This window comes from Salarias fasciatus (genome assembly GCF_902148845.1).
Source record: "Salarias fasciatus chromosome 7 unlocalized genomic scaffold, fSalaFa1.1 super_scaffold_4, whole genome shotgun sequence".
Lineage (NCBI taxonomy): Eukaryota > Metazoa > Chordata > Actinopteri > Blenniiformes > Blenniidae > Salarias > Salarias fasciatus.
The window spans coordinates 1,593,938-1,619,957 of NW_021941229.1; the positions used below are offsets into that span (position 1 = coordinate 1,593,938).

The following is a 26,020-nucleotide window of genomic DNA, read 5'->3' on the forward strand; positions in this document are numbered from 1 at the left end:
CCTGTCATCCATCATGAAAACCTCCTTTAGCTCTCCAGCTGAAATTGAAAACAAGAGACAATTCAGACAAACCAACAAGAAAAAGCTCAGAGAAGGAGGCTCGGTTATTTCTCCTTGACTGTTTGTTTTGATGACATAAAAATGTTTTAAATCTTAGAATAAGACACACACTGGAAAGTTGACAGAGTCATTTTTTTTCTAATCTGGAGCAGATGCAGTTGGATCGGTGACAGGAGTTTTTTCCGTGTCTGACTGGTGGATGTGGTTAACAGGATACCTGTACAGTGGAATCAGGCCTCCAGCTGCTCTAACCACACGGGGATGACTGGAACGTGACTCAGGAAACGAGAGACGGCCCGGAGATAACCAGACACCGAGCGGCGCACGCCGACATGTGCTTTTTATTCACTGTGTAATTCTAAACAGAGGCTTTTCCAATGCCGCTCAACTTTTTTTCTCCCCAGATTCTCCAAAAGCCGCTGAAATTGGTTGAAAGGAACATTTTTCTGCAGGCTACATGATTCATCAGTAATTAAATTAGAATAATTTCAGTTTTAAAAAAGGGTAATCACAAGATTTTAGTTCCTTTTTTCTAATATTGATCATAACACCATCGCTTGAAGTAGATAAACTGTCTGAAAAAATTACACTAGATGAAGCATTGAGTGATTAGTTCAGTCTAACCTTAACCCTATTCACGAGACATTTTGAATCTGATTGATCCATCAATCCGATTAGTTGCAGGATTCTTGGACCCTTGTAAACAGGATCATTGAGACCTGCAATACACAAACCAACCACCAGGGGGCAGTTAAGGGACGTCTTGGCAATTATGACAAATCTAAAGTTAGAAAAACTTTGAAGTTCTTCCTGAAACTTCAGTGGGATAGTGAATGGATTGATTCATTGTTAAACTACTTAATATTTCACGCACAAACTCACGTGTAAATTTATATTTGACTTTCAAGGTTCGAGAAGAACGCCAAATGAGTTTAAAACTGGAACAAACCTACACTGATGAGATGTGAAAGAGGAAAGTGACCATGCCTTCCTGAGACGTCCAGCGGTGTCCCTCAGGGATGGGTCCTGGGAACACTGCCGCTCTGCTCTGTGCTTCAGACATTAAGGTGAATGTTTCCCCTTCACTGGATCTGTTCGACACCCATGAGCTCAGGCTGTCAAATCTTGAAGCTTTTCAGCAACACAACAGGAGAATTAAGAACTCCCCTTCCGCAGATCAATACATTTCTAATTTTGGTTTTTATATAATCTGGTTAAAAAACTAAACAGTAAAATGACCTGATTTAATGAAATTTTAAAACATTTTAGGATTTTGTAGTTTTGATAATGACTTTTACAAGCTGAAATTCAGAAAGACAAACAATCAAAGAAGCCTTGAATCTCCCAGAGTGACAAAAAATCTGAAATTTGACTTGAATTGTGAGAAAAACCAATACTTCCTTTGTATTTCAGTTGTTGAGATGTTGAAGATGTGTTGATTATATCCCGGGCTGAGGGATTATTTATCCTCCATACTGACGCCACCATGCTGAGTCGAGAGTGTATTGATCACCGACCGCTTTTATGACACCATGGAAACAGACTCTTCTTCTTTTATTGTTTTATTGTAATGAAAAAAGTATTCACATGAAAAAAAAAATCATTGGGTATAAAGACAAACAGTTGAAATCACAGCTATCATTGTCCCAGCTACACTGGACAGCGGCTGAGGCAGACACACCACAGTGTTCAATCATCAGTGTCCTGCACTGATCTCCAAAATAAAAGCGTGAGAGACGCCCCGTCCCGGCTCTGTCTCACTCCTCTGGTCACCGTCAGAGGAGTGAAGCGGGCCGTGAGGGCCGGTCTCAGTGACAGAGGGGAGAACAGAGTCTGTGCAACATGTGAGGTACGGTATGAGGAGGTTCGCCCGCCTGCTGAGTGGTGGATAGCACCTTGGGAGAGACGGAGCGCGCCGCTCCGCCCCTTCTGGACAGATCAACGGACCCCAGGTTCAACGCAATACTGACTGACCTAAGATCACACCAGCTGGACAGCAGGCTGAAGTGTGTGTGTATGTGTGTGAGTGTGTGTGTGTATGTGTGAGTCTTCATGCTGAACGTTGCACTGGAAACACTGCATGAGCACGACCAGCCACTTCCTGGAGTTCAGCTTTACGGAGGGCTTGCACAAGAAAACAGGACCAATGAGAGTGAAGTGTTCCTCGTCTGAAGAGGCTGTGCAGCCTCCACGTGGAACGTTTAGCAGGATGCACTTCACCAGGTTTACAGGAAGCCTGAAGGCTGAGCTGACAGGCCACAGATTGACATGAGTACAGCTGGAACAAAGGTTCCGATGAGACCATCACACAGCACGCCTGAGGGATTCAGCACGCCTTAGAGAACACGGCCCAGAGACGCTTTGTATCGCATCAAAGGAAACCAAATTCCTCTTGGAAGCTCTTAATGGCGTCGCGCCGCAGAGTGACTGATCCCCTCCTGCTTTCTTTACTGAGTGGTTTCACCAATTTGACACTCCTTTCAGGTTCAGACTGACTCTACTGTGTGATCATAACAGAATAGAATCATGTCTGTTCAACAGACTGCCTCACAATATTCCACAAATTCATTCTGATAACATGCTGCAAAAGACCGACTTGAACTACACTCAATCAGAACTTTTTATGCTCTGAAACCTCAAATCGACAGATTTATAAAAGTCTGGTTAACCGCAGTTGATCCACATCATAAAATGTGCAATTATCCAATAAGAGACGCAGAGCAGTGGAGAAAGACGCCGTGTGAACATCAGAGGTCTTTGTATTTATCAGGATCAGGGATGAAGACATAATTTGCACCTGAAAGTAAAAATGCAGGGTTGATGAGTCCTGATGCCGAGTGGGCGGCTGTGATTATAACATCTGCACACAGTGGTGGAGGCGCTGCAGCTGCCTCTGCAGTAAATATGTTCAGCAGTCGGTTATTTACTGAAGACATCACTGCAGAGGAAACTGGAGCTTTGACTCTTCATCCCTCTCAGCTGCACTCATCCTCAACCTTTTTTCCTACAGATGATGGATCATCTTGTGTGTTTGTGTGTACTGAAGCCATGATGTGAAGGTGGATTATTCTGTCTTCCTCATGTGACTGCCGGTCGGTCAGATGGATGGACGGATGGTTAGGGATCAATTCGCTCACGCCGGTCTGTCAGAGCATGCTGAATCCCAGGCAGCTGCAGCTTAGTGCTGCATCTCATTTACAGATGTGTGAATTAGCCGTCTCGTGACCTGCAGTCTGGAACATCAGCCATCGGCTTGAACCTCCTGAAGGTCTTCATGGTGGCTCTTCGTCATGGGCGGGCCTCACAGGGGGAAGATGAAGGATGGAACACATGAGTTTAAAATGTTGATGAATGGGCGGGAGCAGCTCCAAACCTGCAGCTGGAGAGTGATCCAGGGAAGGAAGAGCGGTCCTGGGAGGGCGGAGCTACCTGTGGTTCGGTCTGCTCAGACAAAACACACAGGAGCAGCTGGAATACTGGGCTGACTGATGTGCCGACTGACTGAATGCTTAGATCGAAATGTAGAAACCTCGTCTGCGTACAGGTCTGTTTTCCAAATGCTGTCTGAAAGCGCCTGACTCTGATAAATCTAGTTGTCTGAACCATATGGAAGTGGATTTCTTTAGGATGTACCGTTGGTAAACTTCCATGGCAGCCTGAGTGTTCAGTTTGGGCAGTGAAGAAGACAAACGGACCAGACGCACACCGGCGACCTTATTTAAAGCGAGAGGCTGCGCAGCCAAAGAAATCCTGCCCGATGCTGCGGGGGAAGCCCTCCACCACCCGCAGCCGCACCGGGTCGAACTTCCAGTACTGCAGGCCGCTCAGGAAGTTCACGTAGCCTGTGGGAGAGCAGAGGAGGGACAGTCAGCCCGGTGGACGTCTCCACGCCGCCGCCGCCGCCGCCCCAGCAGATCAACGTCTCACCGTATTTGTCCCAGAAGGCTCCGTCGATGTTCCCGGGCACGCCGCTCCAGGCGTGCATGCTGCGGGGGCGCACGTCGTCGATCCGGTTCTGGTGAACGTCGAAGGGCCAGTAGGAGGAGGACTTGAAGAAGAAGACCTTCTCCACGTGGTTCTCCTCCCACTTCAGAGCCGCCTGGATGTCTGCGACCGGGAGGCCCAGCCGCCGCACCGAGTCCGGCCCCGTGATCTTCCTCTCGGCGTCGAACACCCAGTAGCTGTCACCTGCCGCAGAGGTGAGCGGTTCATTGATCTGCTGATCGATCACGCTGCAGGGGAACCACGTCTCACTGAAACACCTTCCACCTCTGGAATTTTGGGATGTTTTATGTGAAAATGTGTTGGTTTTATTTTCTTCACAGTATTCTCTTGGGATTATATTGTTAATTTCAGTGGTGAAAAGAGATTTGTGTTTTTTTAAACCTCCAACTTCTCGTTCAGGAGTCTGCAACCTGTATGACCAAACCATAAACCAGCCTGAATCACCAAAAGAGCCATTTCTGTGCTTTTCCACCAAATGAAAATGACCTGTTCAACCTTTAAAACGAGGCCAATGCAGCTTACAGAAACGGATGCAGCAGACACGGAAACCAGAGGGGTTTTTTATACTACTGGAGCTTTTATGGGACGTCGAGGTGTAAAATGATGGTGAAGTCTGGCTGAAACGCAGTTAGCAGAGTTAGCAGAGGTCAGGAGACTCAGAGGGTGAGAGCTGAGAGAGAAAGAAGCTTCACAGAGGAAGGAAGAGAGACCAAGACATTTCAAGCCCTGGAGAGAGAAGACGTGCACGTTTGGCAGTCTGCTGGCTTGGTACCTTGGAAGAACCAGATGTTTCCAGCCCTGTCTTCGTAGGCGGCGTCGATGCGGTCTGGGATTCCTCTCCAGTGGCGAGACGACACCGCCGGGTAGCCGGGCTGCAGCTGGCCGTCGCGGATCCGCCACACGTACCGCGACTTGAAGAAGAACAGCTCCCCTCTGATCATGGACACGGCGTCGAAGTCTGTCCTGCAGGCGTCCGGCTGGGTCGCAACACACACACACACACACACACCGCAGAGTGAGTCCTCTGGAGACTCAGACGCCGGAGGACTCCTGGTCTCACCAGATCCGTGGCGATCTCGTTGGTCTCGGTGATCTCGGGCGGCGTGTGCCGGGGGGGGCCGTACAGGTACTGGATGCCCTTCCTGTCGTCCTCGCTGAGCTGCAGAGGGTAGGAGTCGCTGTAGAACGGATTCATGACGGCGTCGGGCTCCAGCGAGTGCTGCAGGCCCAGGACGTGGCCAAACTCGTGGGCCGCCACCTGGAGGAGGTCTGTGCCTGAACAGGAAGACGGCCGGTCAGCGAGGCTCACACCAGCCCCCCCACCCCCCACCCCCCACCCCCCACCGCCCACCCCCACGGTGCTGCCGGGCCTGCAGCCGGACGAGGACTCACCCACGTTGTTGCCCACCGTCCAGTGCTCGTCGTAGTCGAAGTGGACTTCTCCCTGTCGGTGGGTTCGAGGGAAGAAGGCGTGGGCCAGGATTCCTCCGGGGCCGTCGAAGGGTAAACTGTCCCCGTGCCAGTACCTGGACCGGACGGACACCGTTTGACTCTGCAGTTCGATCAAATGTAGGTTCACGTGTGTGTCTGAGCTTAATTACTGTGAGACGGTGGTATTTCTCTGATTCAGAGATGATTCGTGGCCACGTCTTTGTCTCAGCGTCTCATGTATGTCGTTACATCTCGGTATATGAGGACAATAGACCAAGCACATGCTCTTTTTTAGATTGTGAACCAATAACATTTACTAAATTCACTGGCTTATAGATGTCTGCTCTGAAAACAGCTCATAGGATCCACTATCCTATGACTGAAAATCAAGGAGAAGCTGGATTTGAGACAATAAACGTTCAATATTAGCATTGTGGACCCATGACAGATGTGTAAAAGTGTTTAAAATCAGTATCATATGGGACCTTTACTACGTGGTCAGTGAGATGAAATATTTCAGTATTAACTAAAGAAAGGTGCTTTGTGAAGACAGACTGGATAAAGGCAGAAGCTGCTGGAAGTCACATCAATTCAACTCTTTTATTTTATTGTGAAAGAGAAAAGACACTTTTGAAAATGTGTTGTTTGAAGCAGAAATAAGGCGAGCTTTGATTGTCTGTGCAGAGAGATTTGAACAAAGCCCAACCGAGTGACAACAAAGGCTGTGCTCAAATGCACACAAACCCCTCTTTTAACACAGCTTCTTCTGATTATCCAAGAATTCCAGTCATGCCGCTGATTGGAGCAGAGGATTCAGAGCCAGGGTTTGTGGCTTTTCCTCAGATAAAGCGTGGAAAACACTCACAGGTCAATCCATGTCAGAGACTCAGATCTTCTCTTCCCAGAAGATTCTTATCTCATCTTCTTACATTTGTCTCGTTATTTTTAGAAATGCTCTTCATATTCAGAGTCATTGTGCTCGGCATATCTGCAGACTCGAGGCTTTTATGTTTTCTTATAAAGGCCTTAAAGGGGGCGCCGGGGGGGGTCGTGTCCTTCATTTATTAAGGAGAACACAGTATCATGTTGGAGAGATTATAACAGGCATTAGAAAGATCTGTTATGAAAGTGACTTATGTGCGAGTCAGGACTGGAAGAAGAAGGACTTGGCAGAGGAACTGAACGAGTGGGCGGACACTGAAAACCCCGGAGCGCTGTTATGACAGGGAAGTATCGTAAACCACATGCCAAGAGACTAATATGAGTTGATAAAAATGTGGCTGCAGGCTTACTATTAAAAATCCTGTCAGACAAGTCCTGTGCTGCACTCATTCATGCTTCCAGCGCGCTCGTGGCTTTGAACGGCGTCCATGTGGTTCTGCTTTCCAGGGTCACTCTGACAAACGCATCCACAGATCCACGTCTCGGTCTGCGTGTCTCAGCTCTGACGTCGGCGTGGGTTTACCCTGTGGAGGAGCTTCGTCAGCCAGACCTGACGGGAGGTTTGGAGACGGGGGTGGCAGAAAGGAACGTGCTGGGATTCCCTCTAGCGTGGATTCAAAGAGGGCAGTTCAAAGGCCATCGTTTGGACCTCTAATAGGAACGAAGCTGGAGGTCTGGATCCTGGCTCTCCAGCTTCCTGACAACCTGAACATGTTTCCTACTTGAATCTCTGTGTTTCCATGTGTTCGGCGTGTGAAGCACTGCGATCTGTTTTTGCACACTGTAAGGACTGACTGCAGGAACCATGTTGACTGCAGGGCAGAATGAAATGAGGAAGTTCAATTAGCTCAACTCTACAGACGAGCCCCGCCAGCCCATTCTTTTCAAAGCTGAACAAAGCCTTCAGAGTTTACGGTTTTCCCTTAAAACGAAATGAAGGCATGACTGTGGCGGCGGGGGGGGGGGGGGGGGGGGGGGGGGGGTCCTCCTGCTGGGTCAGTTAAACAGGAAAACAGATCAATCCTATGAAAAGTAAACGCTTTATCCTCCTCATCCTTCCAGATGAGGTGCTGCTGATCAGGGAGTGGCAGACAGTCCTGATTTAACGCTCCACACCTCCAGGGTCTGCGGGGAGACCAGACTGTGATGCTGCTCTGCAGAGAGCTGAAAAGCTTTTCAGAAGCCGTGGAAGCCTCAGAGGGAGTAATGGATCCAATAAAATATCCAAGTGAGGCTGCTGGGTCAGGAGCTGATCAGGCTGTTGGCTGGAGTCCCTTCTCTGGATGATGGATGGATGGTTGGATGGATGGATGGATGGATGGATGGACTGTTTCTATCTCAGGAAAAGAAGCCAAATCCACACGAAACAGACACTTAAACTCTGAGTTCAGCTTCATTCATTAGTCCCTTCTTACTCCCCCAGAAGGGGGCTGGGTGCAGCTGGAAACACTCTTAATGTCCTTCACTGAAGTACATCCAGTTGGTGACTCTCTTCCCTCACAATCGGCGAGTGTTTCATCCACTCTCTGGACTTGGTGCTGTCTTAACATCATGGCGGCTTCTCTCCTTCACTGACCTTTAGAACAGGTTCAAGAAGCGCTCCAGTCCAGACAAAGGGCCACAGACATTCTCCGTCGTGTTCAGCCCACTGAGCTTTTTAAAAATACTTTCAGCTATTTTAGCATTGTGAAACTTTTGAACAGTTTTTAGCAGTTTTAGCTATCTGGTATTTATTCAGCCATATTGATCACCTGACATTATTTCAGTAGTGTTTCAAGTCTTTAAACTGTTTTATGTTTATTATGTAAGCTGTAGCTGTTTAAACAGTTTTAGTGGATTTAGTCTCTTGTTCATCCATTCAGTGCTTCACCACGACTCTCCGCCATCAGTCGACCCCCTCCCCTCGCTGAGCTGCCCGGCGCTGACCGGTCCTACCTGTTGAAGTCGATGGTGATGTCCGCTTTCTCATCGGTGACCTCTCTGAAGGTCAGGGGAGTCACCTCGCTCCACACGCCGAACGCCTCCACGAAGACCCGGCGGACCTTGTCCTCGCTCATCTGCCACGGGAAGCGCATGATCCTGAGGACACGGACACACCCAGAGCTTTAACCGACAACCCCTGAGGGACCCGTCCAGCCTCTGGAGGGGTCAGTGAGCCTCACGGCAATGTCCAGCATCGCCAGGAGGAGCAGACAAGGAGCGCAAACTGCAATCAATAGCATCCTTTTAGGATCCAGGGTCTCGGGAATCCTGTGACGACTTTCATCATTTACTATATCTCTAATCTAGAAATGTTGAATTCTGCATTATTTTGGCTGGTTTTAGAGAATTCTGTGAAATCTGTGACGTGTATAACTCATTTTGCCTTTTTACCTAGTCCTGTACAGGACTTTGTGATTTTATCTGTGAAAAGCGCTTCATAAATAAACTTCACTTACTTACATAAATCTAATTTAATTATGTTTATTTACTTGGGCTTTTACTTCTTGACTTCTCTATATATCTCCCAATAAGAACATTTAACTGACTCTAATTTTGAACTCTTTCTGTTGAGGATACTCCCTATAAAGATCTTTTTTTTTTCTGTTTGTTTCTCCATTAATTTGCTCTTTTTTCTACTTTCTGTGAAGCTCCAGGACGCCTGGACGCTCTGTGCAGTTCCTCATTGAGGACATCTGTTTTCGTTGAGTAAATACTGCATTCCTCTTCAGCCTGTTTCTGCAGCACATAAACATCCAGTTATTCACCACAGCTGACCTGAAAATACTTCTAATGGCGGCGGCAAGCAAACTGTAAACACATTTCATTTCTTTAGAAAGACTCAGTCTTTAAAACATGAAAACAAACAGACAAACTGCAGCTATTTGATCTCTGATCAGAGTTACTTGAAATTAGACGATATTTTTTTTTAAGAAGTGGAGAAGAGAGGGAGCCTCTTTGTTTCTTCAGACACTTTTCACGGTGGAAACTGAGCTCAGTGCTTTTATTTTGATGGCTCCTGCATTTGTCCCTCAGTATTGTAATTAACAGTTGTGTATGAACTGCAGGCTAGAAAACTGATTTCCAATGTGTATTTTTTTATAGATTTGTTTATTGTGCATCCTGAATATGAAATATAAATATTACACAGCCACATCGAAGCTCCTGATCTGTCACCAGGCTGAGAGAGCAGAGGACTGAATAAGACCGTTTAAGGCAGCAGATGGAGATACAGGATAAGTCTCTTTGCAGTAACTCCAGACTTACAGCAGTGGTTGTTTCAGTGGACACGAGATTCTCCTGCTCTTCCACAAAACCTACATTTAGTATTTTCAAGCTGATTTGATTCAAACCTTTCTTGTAACCAAACACATGAATGATTAACTCCCGTTTGAAGGAATTATCAAGCTGTGTAGGTGTTAACGACAAAAAGATGGCCGCATGCTTTACGAGGTGGCTGCAGCTCCACTAATCTCTGTGTAGTCTTCCAAATTAGTGTGAACCACAGAGCGGAAACAGAAACACGTTTCCCTGATTCAGGCCAGGGATCCGTCTCAAACCGAAACCAGCAGCTCAGAAAGACACTGTGGACATCGGGGGACCAGCAGAGGTCCAGGAGTCCAGGCAGCTTCATCTGTCTTACTCTAAAACCTACCAAAAGGACAAGTTAGCAGAAAAAAACTGCTTTTCTGAGACAACTGTCAGCATAGAACAGAGAATAGGACGTTCAAAAAGCTGAGTGAAAACAAAGTGGTGTCAGGTGTAAAGCAGAACACATCCAAGTCAAGACAGGGTCCATGTCTCCTACTTGTAGGTGAGGTGGGTCTTCTCCCAGCGTCCTCCGAACAGGGCGAACCTCTTCCTGCGCTGCTGCTTGCTCAGGCCGCCTCTGTTGGTCTTCAGGCTGTAGTACGGCACGTCGGCCCCTGTGATTGCTGGGTAGTCGGGGACGCCGCAGCGCGGGCGCTTCCAGTTCTCCGTGTCGTTGTGGGACTTGGAGTGGTGGTCTTCATTCAGCGTGTCCTGCTCGTGTCTCCCCCTCTTCTTCAGACCAGCTCGACTGTGGCTGTGAGGTCCTGCCTGCAAGCACAGCCAAGTACAGCAGGTCACCAAAGGCTTCAAAGGCTGAAGAGCAAAGCTATAAAAAACAAATAAAAACTCAATATAAGTCCCAAAATCAAAGCTCTGACCCAAGAACAACAAAGGAAAGAGCTCATGATAAAGTGAACAAATACAAGCCGTGGTGGGCCAGTTGAAGAGAAGCCTCACAGCACAGCAGCAGCAGCCTCTGTACTAATTTACACCTGCTTATTAAACACTTAACAATAACATAGTTACATGGTTACATAGTGTGAGTGTGTTTGTATTATAAATCAGTACTGAGATCTGGAAAATACCTTTCTGTGCAGAAGATCTTGACTGTTTTCCAGCTTAATCCAGAGCAGAGCTTTGGATGATGCACTCGATGCAAGGCCAGTTTTGGTGGCACAGTTAATGTTAACGTTAGTCTTCTGTCTGCTTCCACTCTGGTGCACTCCAGTCACATTTTGAATTGAAACACAAACCGAAGCCTCTATGAGACCGAGCAGAACTCTGCCTTCAGGACAAGTTTCATCTTTGCAGCACGTCAACAAATGTGCAACACAGGAACTTTATTCTGGCTCGTCTTCACATTACAAAAGCCATTGGTGATAACATTACAATAACCCCACATGTATCTCATTTTTTCCAGCATATGTCATCAATGTGAAATTTCAGTTATAAAATACTCGTCACCACAGCTGCTCAGCATGTGTCTCTTCATCTGCTGGCAGAAATGTTGGTGGAGGAGCAATGGAGTCCAAGTAAAGCTGATTTTTTTATCACATCATCTTAATAGGTATGTGTTCTCCACATCTGAGCAACTGATCCAGAACGTAACCTGCTCTGGAGCTGGTCTCTGATCCAGAACATGGTCTCTGATCCAGAACATACCCTGCTCCGGATCAGGTTAGCCATTCAGAGGAAGTTATCGTGGTGATTTACACGGTGAGAAGTGAACCAGACTTGTAGGACAGAAATCCAGGGTTAATCCTGAAGTTCCCTCCAGAGGAGAAACTCCAGATCCGTCTGCAGTGTTCCTGCATCTTTCTGAATCAATAAATAAAAAGTGCATCAGGGTTCTGTCCCGGGTGACCGGCACCTTCCTTCCTTCCCTCCACCCTGAACTCAGGCGCTTGCTGACCTGGCTCGTGTTTTGCTGAGGTGACTTTCTGACGCCAGCTGTCCCAGGTCACCCTGTGATTGTTGCTCCATTGTGGTTTACAGCTGCTGAGTGGCTGGTTTAACTCCCACAAGGCAACGAGGGTGGACATTATTCTGACAGAGCGTGAGGTGATGCTGCATTATTCTGTGGAGTAACGATTACAGGGATGAACGTGATTGATAATTAAAAGCTCTGCTGTTGAGGGCAGACGAATACCTGTGGCGAATACTTTTATCATTCATCATCAGCTGAGGACAAGAAAATATTTTATTTTCCAACAAAAACTGTTCTGAAAAACATGTTTGTTCAATCTTTATCTGATCTTGCACCACCTCCAGTTTCAGTGCTTTGAGCTTCTGAGATAAAGTGCTTGTCAAAGGGAACGTACGACGCATGAATCCACACTAGAAAGGCCCTGGAAACCTCTGCTAATCTGTCAGCTGAGACAAACACCTGTGCTCTTTGTTCAGTCAACCCGATGGTGAAACAAGTGGGGCTGCTCCGACTTAACACACAAAGAGTCGGGTTAATCGCCTAACCAAGCCCTCTGCGGCCAGCGTACGGTGGAATTAACAGCCGTAATTATTAATCATCCCCTGGGACGGGAAAGTAAACACAAAGCAGTGAGAAGAATTTCATACCTAAAGCTTCGAAAGCTGCCTAAAGTAAAAAGATTATGGATTTAATGGCAGTGAGTCAATCTGGAAACCTGAAAACAAGGTGCGAGGAATGAACGCAGGTGTGTCAGCTAACCAGAAACTTTCCAGATTCCACCCGGAGCTGTTTACCTCTGAAGCATGGCTGCAGCGGCCAGCTCTCCTGCCTCACGGCGAGGAGTTCTCTGGTTCAATCCCAGGTGGTTTCATTCTGGACCACTGATGGAAAGTGGTTGCTGTCTAACAGAACATACAGTGGAAATGTTACTGCCACACAATTCTCAACAACTGGACACCTATTACTCTTCTTTAGGGTCAAATAAAAAAAAAAAATTACCTTCATGCTTTCATTAATGTTACTTCCCTAAAGGTACAGTATGTGTTTTTTTTCCATCTAATAAAAGATCTGAAAATAATAAACTTAATGTAGCAGATAAATTCACCCGGTCTAGTCACTGCATGTCTGCCTGAATTCAGGCCAACAACAGAAGAAGAAGCTAATTTTAACAGAAAATCCCACAATCTGTTAAAATAGTGACTCTTCACTGCCTCCTATTGAACTAAAGTGGTATTACTTAGATACATCTTTAAATAAAATAGAATGTCTTGGTTATTTGGTTGCCATGAGGCTGCGTCTGAATGGAGGGTTTCCCCCTCTGGAATGCATTTCATTTAGGTTTTCTTCGCCCAGATGTCTTTTTTCTGTAACACTTTACTTGAAGCACCCGATATAATACATTATAAATATTTATAAGTAGTTATAAACACTCATAAATGATCACAATGCTTTATAACGCACTATACAGCATAGGGTTAGGGTTAGGTCTTGGCATTGTGATCAACTATGGATGTTTATAACTACAGCTACACGTGTTATAATGGCATTATAATGCTTTATAAATGCACTTACAATGTGTTATACAGGGGGCTTCAAATAAAGTGTTACCCTTTTTTCTTCATTTCGTTGTTTAATGCACGACGACAATAAAGCTTTCTGATTCTAGAAAAAAAACATATTTTTACAAAAGACTCGCATTTTAGAGGAGTTCAACCGCTGCTTTTGGGGCTTTTTGTTTATAAGAAAATGCAGATAGTTGATTGCGATCTGCAACGCCGCTAAATTTGACACAGCTTCAGACTAACTGAAGTTTCAAACTAGATCAGAAACACAGGGACGTAATCCATACAAGCCAAACATTTTAATTAATCTGACTCATGTTTTTTATTCCACTCGATCTGCGGTGTTTATTAAGCCATCAGAGTTTCTGCCCTCAAGCACAGCTTCCAATCACACAAGCAACATTTGTTACAGCGTGAAAAATTAGTGAATCAGCTGTTTCTGCTGTACATCGGGGAAGAAAAACCCTCTCGCCACTTGGCTGCACAGCATCAAACGATAAAGGAACACTGGCGGGTCTGCCCCGGCAGCAGCTGGAATCGCTTCAGCTTGACTGAAACTGCGGGTTGGCTGAGTGGAGGTGGTTCAATTGAAGGTGAGTGACAGAACCGAGGCCAGTGTGTTAACAAGCAGCACATTTTCAATGAAAAGCCACAAACGCAAAATCACATACCGCAGAGACAAAGCCCTGAGTATGCAGGGGGAATCCTGCCGACGGGGCCGGCGTGTCGCCACAGGACCCTGCAGTTGCTGCGTCTCGCCCAAATTGGCATGCCAAAGCATCCGTCCAAAATTAACTGCTGAGCCCGTCACAGAAGGCTGCATTGTACTTTTATCTAATAGGTGGCATCTGTTTCATTGAGGAGTCTCTTTGTTGATGAGTCTAAAACAGGTAAACACAAGGAGCGCATGCAGGTATGAGCATGCACATGCCTGAAAAAAATGTGCACCATACACACACACACACACACACACACACACATACACATTTATCCCTCAGCGCCGCATCGCACAGCAGGAGCAGATGTCTGGAAATCCCCGGTTCAGACCCGACACTGGGTCACCATAACACAGGGAGTGTGTGTTCTCAGGGGGTTCTCAAGGACGCTTATCTGAAATTACTGGGAATGACTAACTTTATACCTTGGATCAACAATATGTGAGCAGAATGTTTTTCAGGCTCCCAAACCCACACTTGATAAGATCTGCTCCTCTTTTGGGAGACAGAATGTGGCCCAAAGTTCAGAGGATGTTGCATAAAGTTAGTCAAGAATAAATATCTCAACATAAAACTACCTGATATCAGCAGCCATCAAGTGTTTTGCTCTCAAACCAGCTGCGTGAGCCAAGCGAAGGGAATGTTTGCTGGATCAGGAAGATTAGCTAGAATAGAGAAGAGAGGCCAATCCACCTCTGTAAACATCCCTCTCTAAAGCTTCAGTTCACAGAATGTATCAAGGGTCTCTCTAACGCATCTGTTTACATTGCTTCAAGTACTCACATCTGTTGCTCAAGAAAAACACTAATACAGCCATGAAAACACCTACTGAAAGTGTACATGTTTCCGCACGGCGATAAATAACGCTTGTGTCTGTTGTTAGGGCCCACATGGTTTCTAGCAGCACGGTGTTGGCAGCCGGACGGAGAGGAATCTCCACTTTTGCAGACGATGCTGTCCTTTTGGTACGACACATGACTACCCTCCAGCAGACACACTGGGTCTGAGGCAGAACCAAAAGGCTTTTACCAGCTCAGGATCTTGTCAGCTGGAAGAGGTCGACCCAGAAGCGTGTCAAGCAGTCGTCAGAGGGATCAGAGCAGAAACTAAAGAGCCACGTTCCGATGCTCAACAACTGAGAAATGAGCTCTTCTTCACAGGGTGGTGTGATTTTCTCAAAAACCAAACGTAGAGGAGCCAGTTGAGGCGACTGGATGCCCGATTGGAAAGGTCACAGAAGCCCTGGACCCTGTGAGTGGGAGCTGGAGGAAGCTGATGACAGATGTGTCTTCATTTCTTTATTCTGTATTTCCACAATGACCTCTTTGGGATTAAAATGGATGGATGATGGATGGATGGATGGATGGATGGATGGATGGATGGATGGGCGAATGGACGGACTGATGGTGGATGGATGGATGGATGGACAGACAATCGGAATTCCAGAGACGTTGAAGTTATGTGTGAAATGTAAATATGAATCTTTTACTGCCTGTTTTCAACGTGAGATATCGTTCTCTTTATTCTTTTGTTTGTTTGTTGTTTTTAATCAGTGTTTTGTTCCAAAAAAGCTGAATCGGGGTGATAAAATACAGTGGTTGACTGCTCAATTATCTGTTCCAGAGAAAACAACAACAAACAATCTACACCTAAAATGACAAACTTCAGGTTTTTGAATTCAAAGTGTACATTATCATTGGAAGATATGAAGAATATAGAGAATTCTCCATAAATGAAGTGACAAACCCAAGAATACTGATTGGCTGTGATCGTTGGGTCTTGAGGCAGCAATGTAATAAAAACCAAGCTCACACATGGTAAAATTAATGTTTGAAAAAATGGAATTATCCAGATAGAGTCATACTGCAGAGCTGCTGCTCTCCATTCTGGGCTCTGTTTTTGTTATAGATACTTTATTTCGGAGTCATTGGGGCCTTGGTTGCCTCTCTCCTCTCACGACCTGAGAATATTACGCTCTTCTATACGAAACAAGAGTAATCCACATTCTGCCAAGCAGTCTAAAGAGGGAGCAAAGCAGTAAACACAGAGCCACGTTAAGCAGTGCTCGGATTTCAATAAACATTTATCTCATGTGTTTTCTCTCATCTAGTGAATTAACGGAGTGTTTCCATCTTCAAACAAACTGCAACAAACCTCATCTCAACAAACCCAACAAACTAAATGGAATATTGTTTCAACCAGCATCACCCGAGCCAGAGTCTGAATCCCTCCGCTGTCTGTCTGTCTGTCCTCCACTGCTCTCTTCTTCTATCCCCCACTGGAAAAGCAGGAAGTCTCCTCTGAGTCTGGTTCTGCAGGAAGTCTCCTCTGAGTCTGGTTCTGCAGGAAGTCTCCTCTGAGTCTGGTTCTGCAGGAAGTCTCCTCTGAGTCTGGTTCTACAGGAAGTCTCCTCTGAGTCTGGTTCTGCAGGAAGTCTCCTCTGAGTCTGGTTCTGCGGAAAGTCTCCTCTGAGTCTGGTTCTGCAGGAAGTCTCCTCTGGGTCTGGTTCTGCAGGAAGTCTCCTCTGAGTCTGGTTCTACAGGAAGTCTCCTCTGAGTCTGGTTCTGCAGGAAGTCTCCTACTCTGAGTCTGGTTCTGCAGGAAGGTCTCCTCTGGGTCTGGTTCTGCAGGAAGTCTCCCTCTGAGTCTGGTTCTGCAGGAAGTCTCCTCTGAGTCTGGTTCTGCAGGAAGTCTCCTCTGAGTCTGGTTCTGCAGGAAGTCTCCTCTGGGTCTGGTTCTGCAGGAAGTCTCCTCTGAGTCTGGTTCTACAGGAAGTCTCCTCTGAGTCTGGTTCTACAGGAAGTCTCCTCTGAGTCTGGTTCTGCAGGAAGTCTCCTCTGAGTCTGGTTCTGCAGGAAGTCTCCTCTGAGTCTGGTTCTGCAGGGTTCACCATCTTCACCGTGTGACGTCTACATGGGAAACAGAGCGTTTTCACAGTGCGGGAGGGGCTGCCTCTCTGAGCAGCACAACAACGAGGAAAGCTCAAACACGCAGGCACAAAGGAAAAAAACGCTTTGGGGTGTTTTTGGTGAGAACATAACTATATAACAAGGTTAAAACATACAAAAAGTGAATTTTGCATGATACAATCCTCATCTTTACCATCAGCATCATAATTATCAAAAAAACAATAACAGTGTCACTGCTAACTACCCTACTGGCCTGAGCTCAGGCCTGAAAACCGTGGTAATATCCAGAGGCCTCTAGTGTCTCTAGCAACTGTCCTTTATGAGGCAGTGTCTGAACTGAGGCAGAGAAGCTTCGAGTCTGTCTAATTCATGATGTTTGGACTTGATAACGGACACCGGGGACCGACCCAATGCCTTCTGCGTTGTCAGTGAATCCAGTCCTCCTCATCTACCTGCCACCAAAGCCAGATCCAGCTATCATCCCAGACTTCTCAAACCTTTATCTACCTGCACACCCACGTCAATGTCCCCTCCTGAATTCCTCCATCTCTCAGGTCCCCAGACATGTCAAAGGTCGCCCTCCTCCGCCTCCACCCCATCGGGCCTCTGTGACGCTGCTATTGTCTGGTTTCAGTCACGCATCACCAACAGGATGGAAGTATACCTCCACTGAGACAAATCAAGAACACAGACTGTCACTTGTGGCGTTCCCCAAGGATCTGTCCTCGGCCCACATGCTTCCTCTTGACCAGATTGTCTCCCACTGCGATGCTGACTCAACAGGAAAAAAGACCTGGGCCCTCTTCTGCTCCCACCATCAGCCTCCACAGCCTCAGGCCTCTGCTTGGAGGAGGTGGAAGCCTTATGAGTGGGCAAACCTCCTCAGCTTCCGTCATCCTCAATCCCAGCCATAACTGCCTCTGGTCAGGACATCCCACTCTCACTAACCCAGGTGTGCGGTTCGACTTCCATCTGTTTCTTGACGTGCACATTAAATATCTGTGTAAAACATTGTTTCACCACTTCAAAGACACATGAGGGATTCACTTTATGTCCAAGTCCATTAATGGATGGATGGACTGACTATATTTTATTGTGAAAGGTGGAAATCATAAGTTTTGATTCATTGTGCTCATAGCAAATATATCACTTTACAATATCAGCTCGATGAATCACTGCTTGGCATCAGCAAAGAACCTGTATTTCTTCACCTCTTTTGATGGGTAAAAGTAAGTCAATAATGATAGAGGGGACATTTTCAAAATAAAAGCAAAAGTTATATTTTATTGATTTTCTAAACCAATTTTCATCCATTCATAATTTCTCAATGACTGAACCGTCTGATCTATGCTATACGCATACACATACGCCATACTGATAAATAGGGCTGGAAAATCTCACTAAACTTTAACTCATTATTCCCTCTGGCGTTCCTGTAAAATCTGTCAGATTCTCACCTGAGGTGAAGAAAAGGTTGATCTGGTAGCTCTGCCCTCGTCTTTTCCTACAGGCTTCAGGTGGACACTCCCTCCTGTTGCCGCTCAGCCACTCGTTTGTTTGACTGAATAGATGTTTGCTGTACGTCACTGATTCAACATCGCTTGTGAAGCGACGCTCTCTGCCTGGTACTGAGGGTATGTGGACCAGAGGTCTGGACCGCCCAGCTGGGTTTTCTCTTCAGGGTTAGCCCTGGGTTCCTCCATCCTCCCAGTGTGAATCACCACGGAACCTCCTGCTGAACGGCTAACCTGCTGATGAACAGAATGATTCAATCAGCACCTCCAGTGCCTTCAGGCCCCGTATTTAACTGCGATACGTATTTCAGTTGCCTTTGTTTAATAAGTAAGACATTTCTTTTGTTTACAGCCATCTGAAATCAAATGTTGAACGGGTTAAAATGTGATTTCCTGGTGATTTCTGACTCTAGTCAGAACTTTTAAAACCAACAATCCTGTTTCATTCACTTTCATCCCAGTAGTTTCCAGCTGCTGTCCATCACAGAGAAAACAGGCGACTGAGCGTCAGCTTAGCGCCCGATTCAGGACTGTGGAGGAACATGAAGACTCAGCAAACAGACCTCCTGTCCTGAGCCTGGGTCTTTCCTGTAAACCACTTCCTGAAATCCTGGACCTCATTTTGACATTTGTACGGGAAAACACTAAAAAAACTAAACCAAATCTGTTTGTTTGCATGATAACAGTTCAGAATCACTTCAAAATAAACTTTTTGGACTTTTTTCCTTAAACAGGGAAAACAGAACTTTTCTGATACGCTGGTTCTACACACACTCCTTCTGTTGACTCCACCATCATCTAGACTGCATAATGTCAAACCGTCTCCACACTTCTCAGGTTTGATGGACCAGATTCCTATTGAAACAACGTGTCTCCAGGACTAAACTGAGCTGCTTCGTGACCGGCTGGACTGAATCAACTGTCATCCTAATTAAAAATGGAAAAAAAAAAATCAGGGAAAAGCACTACTGTCAGTCATCAGTGTAGCGACCAACAGAAAACACCTGTTGCTCCCAAACCAGCTGCTTCTTCTCAGGTGTGTGGACATTCCTAAAGCTGATTCTGACCCAGAGTGTTTGGATTTTATTTTAATCTGTTCTGTCTTTTCACCACTAAACTTCAATGTCATTTCTCCATCATCCATCCTGATCTGTTCACTTCAGGCTTTCAGCACAATTTCAGCACAAGATTTCTCTGGATTTCACACAGAAACAGAGAAAATAAATTTTGACTTCAATGTGGATAGTTAACAGAGGGGAAAACCCCAGAATGTCCAGAAGAAAGAAGAAGAAATGCTTATTTACTGCAAAACGTTATCTCAGGTTCCCTGAAACTAATCGTTTTCCATCCTGCTCAGTCCATCAGTCAGAGAGGTGAAGCCGGTCAGACTGTCAAACCCCGCCGGGCTCGGCAGGCCGTCTGTCAGCGGCCGGGACTGAAAACATCAAGGATCATAGGAAGAATGGAGACGCTGCAGCGTCGCCCCGAGTGCACAAAGAAGCTGGTCGCTCAGTGTGTGTGTGTTGTGTGTGGTGTGTGTCTGCTGTTTCCCATTTCTCCCTGAGTCAGCACCCTGAGTTTCTCGCCCTCCACCACTGACTTGCCCCTGCCTGTATAATCTGAGCGTCTCTCACTACAAAGCAGGTCTGGCTTTCATCGGGCTGCTCACACACACCACACACACTCCGGGCTCGGCTCGGCTCGGCTCGGCTCGGACAGCGTTTCTGCAGCGCCGGACCTCGTCTGATCGGGTTTCTGTTGCACAGCAGTCGCCGAGCTGAGAAACATGCGACCGGTTGATTTATTCACAGGTTCTCTAACGTTCCCGCCCACGTTCCTCCGTGTAAACACAACCTGGAGCTGGAAAACACCTTCAGCCTTCACGAGGAAGATCAGAACTTAAGAGCTTTGATTGACGGTTTTTATAGTATTTACCAACAGAATGAAGCTTGTGTTGAACTGATGGAAGCTAACAGCCGTAAACTGTCCCTGCCTGTACATCCACTCCGTCTCTTTTGGCTTTTGGAGCTTTTGGAGCTTTTTGAGCGGCTGCTTCAGCCATCTAACCGTTTGACCCTCTCGGGTGTTTCACCAGATTTACCTGTTTTAGCTGTTTAATCCTGTGAAGCCGCTTTTAGCAACCGACGCCATTCAACATGTTTCAGCAAATCGCTGTTATTTTTAACTCTTCTAGAAATTTTAGCAGTTTGAATTGTTTTAAATGTTCTTTTATCCTTTATAGCAACTTTTATCAACCTGAACATTTATGATGATTTAGAATATTAGCAGTTCAACCGTTCCAGCCGCTTTAGCTGCTTCTCCTCATCCGGATGCTTTAATGAAGATTCTGGTTTGGACGCTTTTTTGCTTTTTTTTACATTTCAAGCTGTTTGAGCCATTTTAGCTTGTTAGCGTTTAGTTGCAGCTGATTAAATTTAGTTGTTTTATTTTTGTGACTTTTCAACCATTTGAGATGTTTTGAATTATTAATCAGTGTTAGGTGTTTTAGAATTTCTTTCTATTTTGACCTGTTTGACCTTATTAAACTGTTTTGTCCATTTTATCTTTTTAGCCACATTAGCAGCTTTAACTTTTTTAAATCTGTTTTCAGTTGTTGGCAGTAAAAGTAAATCAGATTTTCCACATTAAATTAAACTGTGTTTTGCTTCTGAGGCGTTTCTCTGTTTGCATTTAATCACGGTTGGTTTATCAAGAGTCCAGTCAGAAGCTGAACGTTCGTCAGCGGCTGACTCAGAAGTTTGTGGAAAACTTAAGTGTCACGTCTGTCACCTCGATAAAGGTCTTCTCAAAAGAAAGTCTGCAGTGCAGACAAACTGAACAGACAGACACTGTTAATTATTATGAACACAGAGCATGATTCACTGAAACCAGCAGGGAGCCGCTGCAGACCAGCTGCAGCCTCGACCCGCAGCCACCACTGGAAACGGAGTTTTACTGCCGAAAGTCAGATTAAAACTCATCCTGCAGTCGTTCGAACAAACTCTCCAGAGTTTAGAGAGTCCAGTTATTTAAAGACGGGTTTAACAGAAGCTTCTCCTGAATCCACTGTTCACTCAGCATCTTCTATTTTTCCTGCAGCTGCACACATGCTGTGTGTGTGTGCATGTGTGTGCATGTGTGTGTGTGTGTGTGTGAGTGTCTCACCTGCAGCCGTTTCCTCTGGTTGTGCACCGGCAGGGACTGAACGCAGAGCAGAAGGTTCAGGGGCAGAATGGTGGCCCACAGCAGGACAGCCCTCATGGTGCCGCTGCAGAGACGGGGGACCAGGACGGGGGTTCAAACCGTGGAGACGTGCAGCGGTGCCGCGGAGCAGGACACTGTGCTGCACGCTCACAGAGCTGCCGGATCTTATAGCCCACCGCGGCTCTCTTTGTCCTCTGCAGATGACATATTTTTACAAGCGCAGCTCCGGCACACGTGATTTAACCCCTTTGACTCCCGCAGGGCTGAGCAGAGCAGCACACTGCACCACATCACCCCCGGCTCTCAGACTCAGCAAAGATCACAAGTCTCTTTGCTAAACATAAAAAAACTTAACGTGATGTTGTATTTGTGATAATTGAAGTTTGGTCGACGTTTGGTATTTTAGGTATTTGAGGTATTTTTGGATATTTTGGATATTTTCTCTGACTTCTAACAGTTTTAGCCATTTCCCCCATTCCTGCAGGTTTGGAGTCATTCATGGAGCTTCATCAGTTTTAGTGGTTCTAGCTGACTTTGTTTTAACTGATTTACCTTCAGACAATTGTTCTATGATAAAGCCAGAACAGTTGAACATTTATTTTTATTGTTTTTGTTTTTGCTGTTTTCCATTTTGATTTATTTTCAAATACAAATTCAATTTATTCAGTAGTTTTCTTTTTAATTTTTCACAAAAGGAGTTGTTTTTATCATTTTAGCTGTTTCAGCTTACTGAGCTTTTTAATGTAACTTTTTTTAATTGATTTGTTGTTATTAAGCCGTTTTCAACAATTTAAAGTCTTTTTTTACTCCTTTAGCAGTTTTCATCCTTTTCAGAAGATTTCATCATTCAAGCTGTTTTAGATTTTAGATGTGATAGTTGCGTTAGCCATTTTAGCTCCATTAGCCATTAAGACCTTTTTTCCATTTTCAGTGGTTTTGCTGTTGTGGTTCTGTTGGTTGGTTTTGCTGTCCAGGACCTGGAGCTGCTCTGCAGTTTCAGCTGATTGTTAATAATAATTCAATCATTGTTCCTCGTGTTTCAACCTGCTGCTGGCGTCTGTCTGGATTTCCCCTCAGACGCCGAGACGGGAGCTGCTGCTAAACTCGTTGACCTGAGCTCTCTGCCTGGAGCTGCTTCTGGGTCCAGTCCTGATCCCCGATCCCTGATCCCTGATCCCTGATCCCTGATCCCTGAGTTGTCTGAACCAGAGGTCAAACTGGACCGGACCAGAGTTCGATTCCTTGGTCCATCTGGTCAGGTGTGAAAGCTGTGTGATGAAGATCATCATAAAAAAGGTGTAAACCAAACAGAGTGGCAGATGAGGCAGGTCCGGGACAAAGAGAGGAAAGAACATGTAGTTTAGCTGAGCTACCCCCACCACACCTGCTGATGATCATATTCCTGGAGGAACGGGTCGAGGAGGAGGAGTGGAGTCCATTCAGAACTCCAAACTTCCATCAGTCCAGAACCAAAACTGACAGAAACCCTTTGAAAGTCTCACTCAGAGCCACAGGAGCCCGTTCATACCCCAGGTCCAGGTTCTGGATTTTTATCTGAATTCTCACATTCTTCTCCAATTTAGTACCGACTATCTGTTCCATCTGTCTGTCTGGTCTGGTCTGGTCTGGTCTTTCTGATCTGGTCTGGTCTGTCTGATCTTAAGTCTGGTCTGGTCCCTCTGGTTTGCCTGGTCTGTTTGGTCTCTCTGGTCTTTCTATCTGGTCTGATTTGTCTGGTTTGTCTTTCTGTCTCATGGTCTGGTCTGTCTGGTCTTTCTGCCTGGTCTGTCCAGTCTGTTCAGCAAGTCTGGTCTTTCTGGTCTGTCTGGTCTTTCTGGTCTGTCTGGTCCGTCTGGTCTGTCTGGTCTGGTCTTTCTGGTCTGGTCTGTCTTGTTTCTCACAGCTCTATTTATCACTGTAACTCTGAGCGGGAATGACTTTGTGAACAGACTGTGGTGTCCTCCTGTATGTCATTATAAACATGTTATACCTGTGGTCCTGCAGGGCAGTGGGGTGACCCGGACCCTGGACCCACCGAGCTGCTGGAGGAGAGCTCCAGACTGCAGAGCTGCACGTCCCAGCTCTGCAGGCAGGTCCCCGGGTAAAGTCTGCAGCATCCCGGACATGTAAGAGACGGGCCATCGGTAGAGGCAGGGAAAGCATCTGGGTGGCTGTGGATCAAGAGGGACAAGCTCTGGATCAGGAGTCTGAAGTTAAAAGACCTGAAACCTGCAATGAAGCAAGAACTCCCTGAATCACACTGACTTGACTCTCTTCTGTTATCTCACTGCTAATCTTTAAAGTTCATAAATACTGGATTGGTACTTTTCATCGGTAGATTTCTTGTTTCATGTAATGAAATGTCATGTTTGTGGTCGTCTGTTGAATTTTCCAAACATGATTTTAAAGTAAATGGGATTATAATTCTGAAGCCCTCTGTTACCTTTTAACATCCACAATTTTGATAAAAATAGATTGAAGATTTCTTTCTTACACAGCACAGTGCTTGGTGAAATGTGTTTTTATGTCTGCACCAACAGTGAAAAATATGAATATAAATATTTTGAACAAAAAAAAGATGCACATATTTAGAAAATAAGGGAATGAAAATCAAACGCAATATAGAATATGTACAGGAAGATGAAACTGACACCAGCATGGAACCTTGAATTTTATTCTTATGTTTTTCTCATTTAAAATGTCAGTAATACTTTACTTGAAGCATACCTGTGTAACGCATTATAAGTACACTTATAAAGTATCATAATGCCACTATAGCACTGCGTAATTATAGTTATAAACACTCATAAATGATCACAATGCTTTATAACATCAATTAGAGCAGGACCTGGTGTCTAACCCTAACCCTAACCCTAACCCTAACCCTAAGCCTAACCCTAAGCCTAACCCTAAGTCTGTGCTGTATTTTGGGTTATAAAGCATTGTGATCATTTATGAGTGTTTATAACTACTTATAATGCGTTATACAGTAGGCTTCAAGTAAAGTGTTACCAAAATAGCTTTTAAAATACTAGAATATTCATTCAGATCATTACACACATTTGTGTTTTTTCAAAAGGTTATCTGGAATCGTGAATCAGAACATTCTGGTTTGACATGACTGAAGGTAATGAATTCATGTAATGAACACCTGAGAGTCGGTTCTGTTCACTGAACCGAGTCACGCGGTTCGACTCTCCATAAAGAACTGTGATTTCTGCCTCTGATCCTCTGGAATCCAACTGAGAGCAGAGCGATCCACTGCACCTTCGAGGGCCATGAGCTCAGATCTTCACATGATCCCCGGACCTACTGGCTCGTTTCTTTAATTTACTGCTGTTTAACAGCCGGAAGCTTCAAATGCTGCTTGTAAAATCATGGATCTACAATGCTGACCTTCACTGTTTTATCTCAGTGTAAAACTGTCTGCTTGTCTTACACACACACACACACACACACACACACACACACACACACACACAGCTGAGCTCTTTACTTCCAGTGCATGCCGTCACTCAGAGAGCCACCTGCATGTAAAACAAAAGGTTCCCTTCATGGAACACACGTCACCTCGGCTCTGGATTTCCTCCACGGCGTGTTGCTCATCTGTCTGCTGGATTCACTGTCTTTCATGTGTGTGTGGGGTCAGGGAAATCAAATCAAAAAAGAGGTGCAGCTGGAGAAAGTGTGCAGGTTTCTGATGCCGGGACACTTCCGACTGGCGGCAGCAGGAATGTCTGGCTGCAGGATGCAGAGCAGCCATTCATCATCCGCCGACGGCGGCTTGGCGGAGTGTGGAAACTCCTCAGACACGCTCTGGAAACACCGTCTAATCACCGGTGCTGCTGCTGCTCTTGATTATAGGTTCAGTCTGTTCTACCTGCATGTGGGTTTTACTAATTTCCACACTGGAAGATTCCTGTTGAACACTTATAAATAATCGAATGAAATTAGTAGTTACTGGACGTAACTCCAGTTCTACGAGGAAGTGCGTGCCCGCCGACGGGCTTCGCTATGGGGACCTCAGTCCTCTTGACCAATCACTGAGACAATAATGAAGTTTGACGTGCCAATCTCCTACGCACGATGGCAGGCGGGAAAGCCCCGGACCGCGGCCCCCCCATGGGACGTGGAGATAGGCCAGAAGGACGGAAACGGTTAAGCCAGGGTTTCTTAACCCTGGTCCTCGAGGCCCAGTGTCCTGCATGTTTTGCCTCTCTTCAGTTGGAACACACCTGATTGCAATGACAGCTAATTACTGGGCTTTGTTACAAGCAGCCCAGTAATCAGCTCTCATTACAATCAGGTGTGTTCCAACTGGGAGAGAGGTAAAACATGCAGGACACTGGGCCTCGAGGACCAGGGTTAAGAAACCCTGGGTTAAGCGACAGAACCCCTGTTTGCGCTAAAAACCAACATGGCCACATAGTCAGTGTACATATCCAACAGATATGAATGC

General features: G+C 45.8%; 1 protein-coding gene across 1 annotated transcript; it reads right to left on the reverse strand.

Annotated features, from left to right (window-relative positions):
* Positions 1-1,618: 1,618 nt before the first annotated feature.
* On the reverse strand, positions 1,619-21,718 carry LOC115382545 (stromelysin-3-like). The gene is made up of 8 exons (XM_030084322.1): positions 21,523-21,718; positions 10,226-10,497; positions 8,374-8,517; positions 5,458-5,591; positions 5,126-5,340; positions 4,838-5,042; positions 3,988-4,248; positions 1,619-3,902 (listed from the first exon to the last, which is right to left on the reverse strand). Exons 1-8 carry the CDS (start codon positions 21,616-21,618, stop codon positions 3,775-3,777), a joined length of 1,455 nt encoding a protein of 484 aa, XP_029940182.1. The 5' UTR covers positions 21,619-21,718; the 3' UTR covers positions 1,619-3,774.
* Between the last annotated feature and the right edge of the window lie 4,302 nt (positions 21,719-26,020).